This window comes from Eufriesea mexicana, unplaced genomic scaffold (genome assembly GCF_001483705.2).
Source record: "Eufriesea mexicana isolate 0111107269 unplaced genomic scaffold, ASM148370v2 scaffold386, whole genome shotgun sequence".
Classification (NCBI taxonomy): domain Eukaryota; kingdom Metazoa; phylum Arthropoda; class Insecta; order Hymenoptera; family Apidae; genus Eufriesea; species Eufriesea mexicana.
Window position 1 is genome coordinate 345023 of NW_016908604.1, and position 14956 is coordinate 359978.

Here is a 14956-nt window from a genome sequence, read left to right on the forward strand (position 1 = left end):
GAGCGGTATTATAACAATCCTCAGCCTCGACCACTTGTCCCTTCTCCTTGAGCGCATTTGCCAAATTGCAGTAAGCATCTGGGAAATTCGGTTGTAGCTCGATAGCACGACGGTATGTATCAATCGCCAAATCGATAAGCCTGTAAAATAAAACGATTAGCATGAAATACAAAATAATTACTTGAAATCTTGGATCGTTCTATCACTCACCCTTGTTCGTAGTAAACACACGCCAAATTTCCATGTACGACTGCATTGTTTGGGCTGAGATTCAAAGCACGCAGATAAGCAGCTACAGCTCTGTGATAAACAGAAAAACCGTGTATCATTAAAATGCACCGCACAGCGAAAGAAAACATTTGAAACGGTCGTTTCTCGAACGAACGACGAATCATAATTTTATCGATCCCGATTGAATGAATAGGGATTCACCGTAATATCCGTGCAACTGCATAAAAAGGTTCTTCGTTGCTTTCGAATCGTTAACAATGACTCGTGATACCACACCCGACGTTGTCCTGAACGAAATGCACACGTGCCACACATGGCTGTATATAGCGACATGACGTGGGAGGAAAGTAGATGCCGGGTACGCGGAAAGTAGTAAGAAATTAACCTTTTCACGCTATATTTTATCCACGAAATACATCCAGGGGTTGAAGATCGTGATAGTGCTCGTTCTAACTGCACGCGTAATGAGGGTGCAATTGTGGTGGAGGGTGAGATCATCGTATACACGACAATGCACTGGCAGTCCATTCCTTCTCCATTTCGGTATCTCGATAAATTAATTTCTTTACATGTATATTTTCAATGTGAAAAACTCAGCTACGTCAACAAATAGCAGACGCGATATTGTGACAAGCTTCCGCCGCGAAACTTGCCACGAGCTACGCGTTTTTGGCAAACCCGTTAAGGACTTGCACCCTCCCACGAGGAGTAAAAGGGGTTCTCTCCCTCGTGGGGGCGGAGCGATCCTTGGAATCGATAGTTGTCCTCGAGTTTCTCCCGCTATTGTGCGTAATGGTGGAGATTCCAAAGATTCCGAACACGCGTAAATAAAGAAATCGTATTACCGAGGCAATTTTCTCTTTGTTGCCAACCGAGCCCCATTTTCTCCCCACTAAATGCCAGCATATATATGAAATGCCAGTGTACGTGTGTATATATCGCAACGTCGAAATTCTTGGAAGACGAACGAAACGCAGAAACCCCAACGTGGTATTATAATACCACTCTTTTCCTTTCCTCATAACACACACGCTTTGGGTATTAATTTCCTTCTTTTACTTTCAACCAAATTTTTTATTCAACGCGATTCTTTCTCTCAAACGTGAATCAGTGTATCTTTAATATATTGGGAGAGCAAGTAGATCTGAAAATTGCAACAGCGTAGAATACTCGAAACGTTTCGTCACCGCAGCAAGCGAGGTAGATAAAAATTGTAAGCACACCTAGGGAATTGGAAATTCACGTTGTGCACGAAAAGAGGTTGCCAGCGGACATCGCTCTGGAGAAACAAAAGACGATGAACTTGAAAGGACGCTGTATGAATATCGATTCGCTGTTTACACGCTGGCTCATGCGCTTTGCTCGCGATTTCTCGGTAAAACGTGTTTCACAGCGGAACGTGTGAAACTTTCCAACTTCGCGGTCCTTTTTTAACGCGTCGATAAAAATAGAGCACGCTCCATTACACCAAACGCTAGGAATGCTACGAAGAACCTTTGTAAGCTCGTTGCATTGATCGGGGGAAAACAAAATGGACTGTGTGGCTCCTCACTACCGTTAATGTGACGATGCAACATTAAAGGAATAACTATAAAGCCACTTTGCTCTAGCACAGACTTTAAAATCAACGTCTATACGAAATAAAAACGATGATCGATCAAACTGTGCATTTTAAGGGTTAGTTTACAATTGAGTCTCCAGATGTCGCATTGTACTTGTACTGTGATAACATGAGCAAAAGAGAAAACGAAAATCTTTCAGATAATGAATAGATTTTTAGTATATAGTCTATAAGTACTATTAATTTTTATAATTTAACTATCGTTATATTTTAATAATTATAAACAAATATTTTGAACAAAATACTTCATGGAGAAATGAAACATCATATTTTAAAAGTTTTATGAAGCAACTATAAGCGAACATTCTGAAGCTTTATATCTTGCTAACAAATTTTGCATTGCTCCTATTATTCGCATCAATGTTGTCTACAGAAATTCAGAGTTTAATAAATAGATTGTTAGCATAGTATATCATACATGCGATGCAAATATATTTTACAAAATATAAAATATATTTTGAACAATACTATGTTTGGATAGCACACATCTAAAGCGCTTAGACACCATGTTTCCAATAGTTTTCTTACCTATCAAAGATTCTGGCCTCTTTGAGAACGTTGCCAAGATTGATGTAGGCGTCCAAAAAGTTGGGATCCAGAGCCACGGCTTTCTCGAAGTGATGAATCGCCAGCCATATTTCTCCTTGGGCATTGAAGACACAGCCAAGATTGCTCCATGCGACCGCGAAGTCTGGACGCGTTTCAATCGCCTTTAGATAGCAGGCCTATAGACATAAATGAAACATCAGAGAAGATACTCGCGTACTGTTAGGGACGCGCCGCGCACATTGCCCGACCTCTCCTCGCCGCGCCGCAGCTTACACACACTTCACCATCTTCGCTAAACCTCAAAGAATTACATTGTCTCTTCATACCATCGCCTTCTCTGTCTCCTTTCATTAACTCCTTCTCCTTCGTACTAAGCCATTATGTTGCACAGTTTCCAATGTGAATTATTCGCGACAAAGTTATTTCCATGTACACAAATTTGGATAAAATCAATTTCTTAGAATTGAATTGTATCTTTATATCATTCCCTTATATCGTTAACCTTATTTTAATTTTCTAATCGATAGATAGTAATTCAAAAAGAAACCAAAAGTTTGCCAATGGCTAAGAAAGATTTGATACATGCTGATACAATTCAACAATTTTGTACATACATAAGTAACGGTACATCGAATAAGATACACGAATTAAGACTAATGCCTCATGTATAATCGATAAGAAAGGCTAATTACGGACCTTTCAATTTCTAAGATTACTTGCTCGAATTACGCTTCTTTCCGGAGGAAAACGAGCACGAATCGGAGACAGAGAGAGCGAAACCCATTTTACAAATCACACAATGTGTAATGGATTGGAATCTAGTGTTACATCGGGAGAAAAGGGTTTAGGTGCGCGCTAGAAACGTCATCATAGAAAATAAGCGATACGGGTGTCTCGACTCGTGTCCATCGATTCTCCGGAATGCGTCCGGTGGACTCGACGACACGAAGTACGCCCCCTCGCCATCATTAGTTCAGTTCTGCTTAATTCACTTGGCCAATTCACCTCCAACATTGTCCATTCTTAGTCGATGAGCTTAAACAAACATTGTTTTTCATTACCAACATATCCTTTTAATCAACGTTCATAATTGGTTAAATTTGTATTATAATCTATTCGTAGTGTAAGAAAAAATTTGTCCAAAATCTTCTTTACGTGACGACGCTCCTAAGGGTCAAGCAGGGATGTGCATCGCGCGTGCCGAGAGGCGGGCTGCATTGTTATAAAAACAGAGTAATCCGTACCTAAACAATAAGTAAAAGGGCATTTACAGTCGGCCGATCTCTATAGGAAATGATCAACAGATACTGGATAACAAGAACAAGTACGACTGTAGCATCAGGATAACTGGAGATGGATAGAAAGAAAGTTGGAAGCTTTATCAGAGGATTCTCGTGAAACGGGAGCAAATTGTAAAATTTGCATAATATAATTCCCGAGTTATTTCACCTATTAGCCCTGCTTATTTACGCTCGTATATACTACAAACGCAGATACTGCTGGGCCTTATAATCCTAAGTTAAATTCATCCAACTTTCAATCTCTCGTGAAACAATGGAATCAATTGGTCTCATGGAATGTTCAGAGATCGGCCTTGGGAATTACTTTACCTGCAGTGTACCCTTTGGTAGGTTGACGGTAGGTACGGCTTGCAAGCTCTCATAATAAACTTAGACCGAGAGACAGTGTGTTACTGAATAACCAGATTCAGATTCACCCTTTGACGAAGGAACCCATGGTAACCGACCAATCACATTGCTCCGACTTCCCTTCCTAGAGTTGATCATCCCATCCACAACAACAAGACAGCTGCGTTAATGTCTCTTCACTGATACTCTTCGCCTCAACTTTGTCTTTTTTTTTTCATTCTTTATTTACTACTTTTTTCTTTTTTCTTTTTTTTTTTTTTTTTTTTAATACGTATACAGAAGTACCTAGTTACACGTGCCGGTAAAAGACACGCTTCGCTGAGCTCGTCAGCCACCATATTATAATTGCCTAGAGTTTATCCCAGTGGCCTGATATAGGCTGTTATTACTTTGAAAATAAATTTCCGAATACGATATTAAAGAACAATTGTTAATTTCAAATCTTAACTAGGTTTCGAAAAATCATAAACATTTTTCATATAAACAAGTAATGAATTTGGAAAATCCTTTCTAGGAGAAAATAGTCAACTTCTATTTTATTGCTCCACAGATAGGTATCGATATTATATAAGGATAAATATCTTTCGGTAAATGTAATATTACTGGTGGCAAAACGTGCTAAACGAAAAACAAACGAGTGAACTAGAAAGCGCTCAAGAACGATAGGAAATTTATCGGAAAGTCTTTCCCTTTGCTGCATTGAGTTTTGTCGACGAGTTTTGTTTGCAGAGAGTACAATGAATTAAACAAAGAATATGATACGAAATAAATGTTGAATACGCAAAGTTGTCAATGAGTTTATACTGTCTGCAATCATTTTCACTTGTCGAACATCGCTGCGCCGCGCTGCTTATTATGAAGTAGGCCACTTGATTCACTTGCTTTATTAACACACTATTAAAGTAAATGAAACCCTTGGGAATCAAAAATCCCGTAAGTTTCCAAATTTTTAAATTCTTTCGTGCTTGTCTTGCCACAAGAACTAATGTGCAAGTAATTCGCATAGATTTCAAAAGATAAAAGATTATTAATCACTTTCATCAAATATTACAGATACGAATTTGATCAAGTGACCTCGCGCAATCATCGTACATACAAATTTGTTTACTTTCAAAGTTGGACAGAATAGTTGGAAAAAGAAGGTCGCATTTGTCCACGTATATGTAACGGATCAGTATACCTAAAGTAAATACACATTCAGAATGAGCTGAATCAAATGAGATGAGCTTAAGTACTACATTCGCGCGATGCTGATCCTATTGTAGCTCAAGAAACAAAATGATAGACTTCCCTTAATCAAGAATGAAAAAGATATATTGCTATAATAGAATCGGCAAGTTAAACTTTGCAATAACATCAAGCAAGAAAATTTCATTGTTGTTCTTATCAGTGTTATTGCAAAACGCGCAATGCGAAGAAGGATTTCATATAATCTTCAGCTAATTTTAAATTTAAACTCTCGTGCTGCGTTTGATGCCTTATAAGGAACGTTATATTGTTCTAAATATCTTTGCTGGTTCCCGGTAAACAAACTAACACAAAACAAGAACGCCAAACGCAGTAGTCAGTTAATTACGTGGGAAAACACGCACGATAGATTGCTACCAAAATTAAAATTTTCAATTTGTAGTCCCTTTTAAAACGACGTGTAATTATTTTTGATAGCAGGTCATCGTGCGCCGCGCACATATTTTACTACAAAGAGAAAGAGCTTTACGTTTCTAGTACACGGATACCAGGTGTTCCTAACTATTCTATGGAGCGGCTAACTAGTACTCGTGCAGATTTTACGAAATGCATCTGTACCTTGCCAAAAACAAAATCGCTGAAACGTCACAGCAATGACCAATATCCTATGGTACGATCATAGTACCGATGCATCCGAATATATGTGTGACACGTTAGATTAAATTACGACAATGTACAACAGACAAAAAAACCTACCTTAGCTTCATCAAGTCTTGCTAATGCTTTCAAAAGATTACCGAGATCGCTTCTCACACAGTACAGATCCTGTAACATGTAAAGAAAAAAGAAACGTAAAATATATATTTATTTTATGACGTTAAACAAAAAGCTTTTAGAGATTTGTCTAAAAATATATTTAGCATTTAATGGTATTAACTACAAATTAAATATGTGCAGAATCTGCAAAGTAGCATAAAAACTCTTGTGGAATAATACGGTGAATTTCTCACAGGGTTGTATTGTAGAGCAGTAACATATGCTTGAACTGCTTGTTCCATATCCCCAGCAGCAACTAATGCAGCAGCTAGATTGATGTATCCATCAATGAAATCTGGTTTCAATCTAACAGCATGACGGTAGTTTTCCAAAGCTTCTTGTAGCTGGCCATTTTCTTTGAAAACATTCCCAAGATTGCTGTAAGCTTCTGCCAATAAGGGATTCTGCTTTATCGCTAAGCTACTATAATGAGCAGATCTAAAATGTGAAAACAAATTTGTTATACTCATATTTTACTTGACAATTTTGTAACAATTGATATAGAAAATGCATACTTTTCTAGCCTTTTACATTGGAAATGAATAGAAGACAATAGTAGAAGGACTCCTGTGTTATTTGTTTCCTGCCTCCATAATTGCATACAATGTCTTTCAGCATTTTCATAATCTCCTGCCTGATATTCTCTATGGGCAAGTTCCAATAACCCTAAAAAAAAAAAAAAAAAAAAAAAAATTAATTCACAGGTATATATACATACAATTTTTAAAAATATACAGCAGTAAAATTCATTAATGCTCAAGCAAATACAAAACATATGCAACAATGTATTCAATATTTAATACACTTCTTAATCAGAACAAGTCATTTATTATAAATAAATTCATTCAGTTTAGTTTCGAATTATTTTTGTACTTAAAACGACACATATTTCTCAAACTTAAGACAATATAATTTAGAAAAATATATGTGGTGAAAGAAGACTTATGTGACGACACGTGTACATTTCAAATCAGTATATGGCTAATCTTGTTAACCGGTATAATACGTAGACGATTTTCGTTTGAAAAACGTGCACGTATTATATAAAGCACAATATGAATCGTACAGGGAGATTGAATGCGAAATTCAATTAATAATAAATATTACTTGTTTTTTTAATTTTAAATTAAACAAAAGAAAGATATCTAAAAATATCAGAAATATGACATAATATAAAAAATAATAACTTCTATTAATTTGAGGTATTCTTATGACATTATTATTCTAATTTCCATATATATATTTTTGAATATTGCACGTCATATCGAAAACTTAATAAAAAATTAAGGTAAAAGCTATATTGTTTTCTATGTTTAAAATATATCGATTTTTTTTGCCGGTAAATAGGGAACTTTGAATAGCATAAGAAAAAAATACGAACAGTAGGAATCAACTGCAACATTAATAGTCTGATTGTCAGCGATTGCAATTAGCTCTTTGCCCTGAGTATCCTGTGTAACAACTAGGAGATTCTGTCCATTTTGCCATTCGACGGTTCCATTACAAACGTCATCTGAACTATTGACGACGTTTCCGATTACGCCGGTCGAATTTTTTATAACGTTTTCTTTCTTCTCTACCAATCTTACGCTCATTTTGGTAACGAATTTTTCCGATTACGTTGCACTATTCTTCCCGGTACTACACACGCACGCTGTTTCCACGCAGTCACTTTCGACTAATTTCGAGACTTTTCCTCCACGCACTAGTATTAGTAATTCAATTTTTTCTTTAGGAAAATGTTTGCTACTCGTGTTCAAAATATTTTTATTCTTCAAACTCAGTTTTTTCGTGTATATTATTAGTATTACGTTCCTTAGCTATCGCAAAACAGCCTACGACAGTTATTAATTCTTCGTTTCTATACACACTGTGTCCTCTGTGTTCCTATACAAGTTACGCTTTGGCCAGGTTATCCCCGCCAGCCAAGAAGCAAGCTGATTGGTCAACTCGATAACTATGGCGGACTCCTGCGTCGCTGGGTAAAAGCAGAAGAAGGGGGTAAGGAAGACACCCGGCCCAGGACCGTAAACATTGTATTCGGAACCTTAATCCTTTTACATCTGTATTCAGCTTTTTTGTGTTTAATAATTTTGTACCTTTACCACATCTGAATATAGCAAAGATACGACTGAAGAATCAATTAAGTTATGTTTTATAAATGAAAAATACGAATTGCTTATATTCAAAATACATAAATCTCTTTTTCATTAAGTTACTAATCTTTCTTTTGATACATACGTATATGTATATTTTTTAATAAAGTATGAAAATATAGACAATACGTAGTAATACACAAATAAATATCTTTATATACATGTTTCATGGTTTCATTATTCATGAAAAATTTTGTATATACATCAATGAAAGCTTCAGAAAATAAGTATATTTCAACTTATGATGCGTTACTTGAAAATAATAACTAATAATCTACAGTTACAACAAAATCTATTACAAAATAAGATTACTTTTATTTTCAATTTATCAACAAATTTATTTTTTTACTTTTTAATTGTTTATTAGCACTTTTTTATTAAGAAAAAATTTCGAAGTGCAAATTATTCTTATAACTAACAGCAAGAATAGGAATATATACATTTCAACATAAACGGGGCACATACACTCACAGTACGTGTCTGGCGGCAACAAAGAAATCAAGACAGTGGTACTCAATCTCTATGAATAAAACTGACTTTTGAAATCGATTAGCTATTTTTAGTATTAAAACTGAAGTCTCAAAGGTCAAACCAACACTTTTAGTACTATAATATCAATTTTTAAAAGTACACATGTATAATTTATTGTATAGGAGTAACGTATGTTTATTAGAATTTGAACATATTGTTGCCTAATTTAAAATTTAAAATAGTATCAGCCATGGTAAAAATATTATGCAATTGTGAAATATGAATTGTTACAATAAATAACTTCTTAGATACAAAACTACTATACTGTCACACAAAAAAGGCAAAAGAACCACTGAAATATATGAAGAAACGGTCATCCCCACCCTCTCGTACGAAAAGCAGATGAAATAGGTACCCAGTGGAATATTCCACCGTCACTTTGATGAAGCGGAAACGACGACTGAAGAGCAAGGGGAAAGAATAGGTAGCTTAAGGGAGAATAGGCTCGAAAAGGGGAAAATCATACACGCCAACGGTAGAATAGTAATGCTTCTATTTGTAAAAAATATAAAATGAATTATAAAACTATCGAATACTTTTAAGGACAGCAATTATATATTGAGCTATACCTGTATTTGGGTGCCTACACGATAACCTCTTAGTTATACTTTCTATGTATATACGCGTCTTTTCAACAAATGTTCTATACAACAAACTCTTTATAGACTCGTAAAAATACAGTTACATGTGATAGACTTTTTAAATATCTCTCATTATTTGACGTTATCCAAAAATTACATTTTTGGTACATACATGAACATTCTCTCTCTCTCTCTCTCTCTCTCTCTCTCCCCCCTCCCCCATCCTCTTCCCCTTTCTCCTCTCCAGCACATGATCAAGTGCGCGCGGACACAACACACATACAGAGCTTCCTTTTATATCGTAGTTACGATACTACCATAAATTAAATAATAATATACATAAAATAAATAACTGGGCAACATATTGGTAATAATTTTTTCTGTATGAATAATTTCCGTTTTATATAATTACCTTTTTAAAGTATCAACTAAAATTTAATTTTGATAAAATTACTAAATTTATCTAAGTAGTAGATACAACTACATATATAATGTGGAGAAATTTACAAACATTAAACGAATCTATATAATTTTTTTATTTGTTAGGATTAATTTTTAATAGATATTTGTACAGGATGTATTTTTAGTAACATGAATTAGAACATTTTAAAGTGAATATCTATAAACTCATTACTCATTTGACTGGATCTCATTAACGAAGGTTTTATTCTTAAAATGAAATAATACGCAGTTAAAATTTTCTTATTACGTACCAACTGTTGAAAGCTGTTGTATCTCGTTCATTTTGAGAATGACACTGGTGCCTGCGATTTGTTGATGATTCTGCTGCTGTTGCTGCTGTGGCTGCTGCGGTGCTTGCATGATGACAGCCAGCATAAAAAATGATGTGGACAAGAACGGCACAAGAATTTTGATAGCCAGAATCAAAAAATCTGACAAAAATTCAATATGGTAATTAGAAATCGTAATAAATCAGAGAAAATTCTATAATTTTTGAAGAACCGAAACAAAAACAGGTACGCACGGCACTTACATCGACGTGCACTAGCGCAATATTTCAGCATGCGCCATCATGGATTTTCAAGCACTTTACTTAAACCAAGAATTAGTAGACAATATGCAAATCATGTAAAAAGCAAATTATATAACTGTCAATTATCTTATTCGTTAAAATTCTATTGTATAAGACTTTATCACAGCAACTAAGTTCTTCACGAACGTCCGTCAACGGTATGAAAACTTTAACATAACGTGGACCGCATATACGTAACATGGACTGATGCGAAAAACCAATCGATGAACGTATTCCAGGTCAGAGACTCGTGCTGTTCTACGCGCGGGAAATACGTCATGCTGATGTAACTGATAATCGAGTTGTACAAGTATTGTTTTTCGTAAATGTTGAAATTTGATAAAATAGGGAGGAATAATGATTAATAGTAGTATCATAATATTTTAATGGTTATATCAGGAAAGAAGATTTATTAGACAATTAATACGTATTAATTAGCAATTTTATATTGTATGACATTTCTTCATTTATAAATGTAATAAAATTCTTTTTGCTTTAAAAGAATAATGATATGTATATTTTTTATTTCGTTAATTCTTAATGTATTTTTATGTTACTATTGTAATAATTAGTCATATTCTTGTTCTTTAAAGTTACGACGTTTTACATTTCGTGGTATAAATAAAAATAAAAATATTTGAAACTACAAATATTCATATTTGTCATACAGAAATACGTAAAAAGTAGTAAATTATGAAAAGTTAAGAAAGGATAAATTATTGAACAGACATATGATCATTCTTGATCATACACGAGCGCCATACGGTAAAAGCTCAAGAGTAACTTCCCCACCACGTTGGTAGAATTCGAATAAGCGAAGATCCAATCTATTTCTTCGTTCTCATTCTTTCGGTGCTGTTGCCGGTGTTGGATGGTTTTGTGTACTGTATTAGTCTTATTTCGTTTATTTTACACATTAATAATGGGAGAAAACAAAGAACGTACGTTTATTATGGTCAAACCTGATGGTGTCCAGCGTGGACTCGTTGGGAAAATAATTCAACGCTTTGAAGAAAAAGGTTTTAAGCTTGTAGCGATGAAAATGTTGTGGGTAAGTTCCTTTACATATGCTTAAGTACTTAGTTATCTACTTTAAAAAAAAATATCCATACCGTCATTTTCTACAACGAGTAGTTGTTCTATATTAGTGCATACTTTTAGGTAAAAATTTTGATGCCAAAAGAATTTGTTGTATTTTACCATTGATAGAATGAATGATTCTTGTCGTGACCTTTATCATTAAGCCATATGATATTATATCTTATCAAGATTAATAGTCGAAATGTTAATTTTGTTATTTGCAATTTCTTTGTTTCATTTATCATTAAGATATACAAAAGATTTTTGTGTATTTTAATGATTTAGTACAAAATTAATTTTTATACATTATTACTATTGAAGTAAATTGAATACAATTAATCAGTATTTTGATATAATAGTAGTACATAGTCTATAAATAAAATTGTTTAATATAATACTTGTGTTACATTATGGCTTTTATATTATTTAATAATATGATTCCAAGATGGAATACAAATAATTTAATTTAAGAGCGTAGTAATAAAAAGTTTATTTCTGTTTAAGCCAACCGAGGATTTGTTAAAGAAACATTATTCAGATCTAGCATCTAGACCATTTTTTCCTGGTTTGGTTAAATATATGAGTTCAGGTCCTGTAGTACCAATGGTAATTATTTTCTATACAATAATAATAAATTGCTTTTATATAATAAAATTAAAAGATATATCTTATATGGCAATTAAATATTATAAATGCCTTTTAGGTATGGGAAGGATTAAATGCAGTAAAAACTGGTCGCGTTATGTTGGGAGAAACAAATCCAAAGGATTCTGCACCAGGAACAATTCGTGGTGACTTTTGTATTCAAGTTGGACGCAATATTATTCATGGATCTGACTCTGTTGAGTCTGCCAACAAAGAAATCAAACTATGGTTTGGAGAAGAGAAGGAAGTTATTGACTGGGCATCTTGCGCAGAAAAATGGATATATGAATAAAATATGTAAATAAATACAGAAGTATTTATTGTAATATTTAATCTGACACATACGTTAATTGGATCATGTATATTGTCATTTAAATACTATCAAGGATTCATTGTATGTAAATTTGCTTTAAAAATAATAAAACACATTCTTATATAAGATTAATAATAACTGAGTAATGAGAAACTTCAGTAATGTAAGTTATTCTAATATGAATTGATATTGGTCAAAGGTTGTTACGTAATATTATCATTATTATATCATTATAGATTAAATTTTTCTTACCGAACCGCAGGTATTGTCGGCAAACCTGTGTTACGTTGCAGATACATGTTAGGCAATTTTTTCACGATCGTTTTTTAGGTAATTTTGTGAGTGCACGCGACCCAAAAATAATTCCGATCAGTACCATACCACCGAAAAGAATTAAGTTATAAGTAACATCTCGTGAATCGAATAAATTATTGATAATACTTTGTTTTTGTTAGAATTTATTATTTCTTTATGCAAAATATGTATTACAAACAGGACAGCAATGTTTTTATTACTAAGCAACTATTAATGAAATAAGACCAAGGAACACATTATCTATTTCAGAAATAATTAATCAATTATATATTTCACAACGATTATGTTTTATATAATTACACAAAATAACAAAAAGCAAATGTAAAAGATGAGTTTACATGTTTGCTTAATTTTTTATAAAAAATATGTGACTTCCATCTCATAGTAAGCATATGTTATATTCTGTGGTGTAGAGCCAAATGGTAGAGTAGCATCTGTGCAGTAATTTATATATTACTTATTTGGTTGACATGAACACAATATGTAATATTAATTATTGATATGTATATGTCGATTAAAATTAATTTTATAAAAATATACAATATAGTGGGTATAAATAAATATTAGAAGCAGTCTTCTAATATTTTTAAGAATATCATTATTAACAAATTGTTCACCACGTAAATTTATAATAAAAGTAAAAGAAATAATAAACTACTGGTTATTACTTCAACTTATAATGTACTTATGTCAAAATATATCAATAATTTCTAAGAAGCTCATAAATTATTACACTGATTATTAATAACAAATTAATATTGTTAATAGCAAATTATCCATAACGTAAACTTATAAAAAAAGTAAAAAAATGAATAAACTATTGGCTATTACTTGAAATAATGACGTACTTATGTGAAAATGTAGCTACAATTTGCAAAATGTTTATAAATTATCACACTGATTTTTAATAACAAATTAATATTGTTATTAACAAATTGTTAGCAACATATATTTATAGTAAAAGTGTAAAAATTAATAAATTATTGCTTATGAAAGCGGAAAATTAATAATTAATAAAATCGGCAAAGTTCGAAAATTTCCGATCAGAGTGGGGAGCTTGGTCGATCGGCGTCTATATAAAGGGCGACGCGACGCAGCACAACTCATTTGTCGCTTCGACTCCGGAAGTATAACATCTAAGTTTTTTTTCTGCGTGAGGGGTGGGGATCCGAAGTGAGGTTAGGGATGACTACTCCAACCTCATCCCACCCCAGTAAACAATTTACTAATTATTTTTTTTTGTTTTCAGATATTAAGTTTTGTTTTCTTTCAGGTTTTAATTATTTTTTCTTGTTTCAGGATTTAATTATTTTTTTTTCTTTCAGATGTTAGTTTTTCGTTCCTATTTATATTTATTTGAGAATTCGAATATTTTGTACAATATTCGAATGTCTCATCGTTAGGTTCTTTATGTTTCGTCGTTGGGATCTTTATACTTCATCCTTAGGTTCTTTATGTCTCATTGTTGGGTTCTTAATAATTATTACTTTTTCAGGTCTAATTTATTATTTTTTCAGGTTTCAATATTTTTTGTTTTTTAGGATTTAATTATTTTTTCTTTTCTGTTGATCCTTACCTGAGATTTCGAATATTTCGTTGTTGGTTTGCTTATGGGTTATTGTTAGGTTTCTTATGTCCCATCGTTGGGTTGTTCCATCTATTTGGTTTATCATTGTGGTTCATATTCATTTCGCTTTTATCGTCTTTCCTCTTACTAATCCGTTTCATTTCAGATTTATAACTATATTGTTTTCAGTTTTATATATATATTTTTTTTAGGTTTTCAAGTTTTTCAAGATTTCATTTGGAAGACATCGTTGGATGACGCGGGATGCGTGCATTTAGACCTAAATAGTTATAAGCAATTATAAGATAGCTGCCTAGACTAAGTTTCATGTACGCGCTATCCGTTCAAAGGTAAGCCACATAACTTGAAGCGAAATATATCAATTCTCCTACCCTCTCGTTTACCAAATAGAACATAATTGTTCTCGCGATAATCGCGATTGTTCTTAAGTACCGACTAGCCTACGCGACGTACTCTCGTGTACTTGATAACTCCATGTTTCGTAAGTCATCCAAACGATTCGTTCCGACACTCACCCTCGCCACTGCCACCCTTGTCACGCATCGGTTCTAGGGTTGTCAGCAAGCTGGCACTCATCTGGGTCAATTCGAGGGTCTGTCGGCCCTAGTCTTCCTGGGCACCAGCGCGTGCACGACCGGGGTATGGGCCCTGTAGCCGTGA

General features: G+C 33.6%; 2 protein-coding genes across 4 annotated transcripts in view; one reads left to right on the plus strand and one right to left on the minus strand.

Moving 5' to 3' along the window:
• sxc (O-linked N-acetylglucosamine (GlcNAc) transferase sxc) overlaps window positions 1-10556 on the minus strand; it is a 15103-nt gene extending 4547 nt beyond the window's left edge. Inside the window, exons 1-8 of one of the 3 annotated variants that reach the window (XM_017897134.1) lie at window positions 10317-10555; window positions 10036-10215; window positions 6570-6720; window positions 6249-6492; window positions 5995-6063; window positions 2381-2577; window positions 211-300; window positions 2-140 (exon numbers count right to left, since the gene is read on the minus strand). In XM_017897134.1, coding sequence (XP_017752623.1) covers window positions 2-140; window positions 211-300; window positions 2381-2577; window positions 5995-6063; window positions 6249-6492; window positions 6570-6720; window positions 10036-10215; window positions 10317-10347 — 1101 coding nt within the window. In that variant the 5' untranslated portion in view covers window positions 10348-10555. Of the gene's footprint in view, window position 1; window positions 141-210; window positions 301-2380; window positions 2578-5994; window positions 6064-6248; window positions 6493-6569; window positions 6721-7435; window positions 7914-10035; window positions 10216-10307 lie in introns of those variants that run through there. The other 2 variants (XM_017897135.1, XM_017897133.1) reach the window with 2 other exon arrangements.
• A 670-nt stretch (window positions 10557-11226) lies between these two features.
• awd (nucleoside diphosphate kinase) lies at window positions 11227-12935 on the plus strand. The gene is made up of 3 exons (XM_017897105.1): window positions 11227-11406; window positions 11940-12041; window positions 12139-12935. Exons 1-3 carry the CDS (start codon window positions 11227-11229, stop codon window positions 12370-12372), a joined length of 516 nt encoding a protein of 171 aa, XP_017752594.1. The 3' UTR covers window positions 12373-12935.
• The last annotated feature ends 2021 nt before the right edge of the window (window positions 12936-14956 follow it).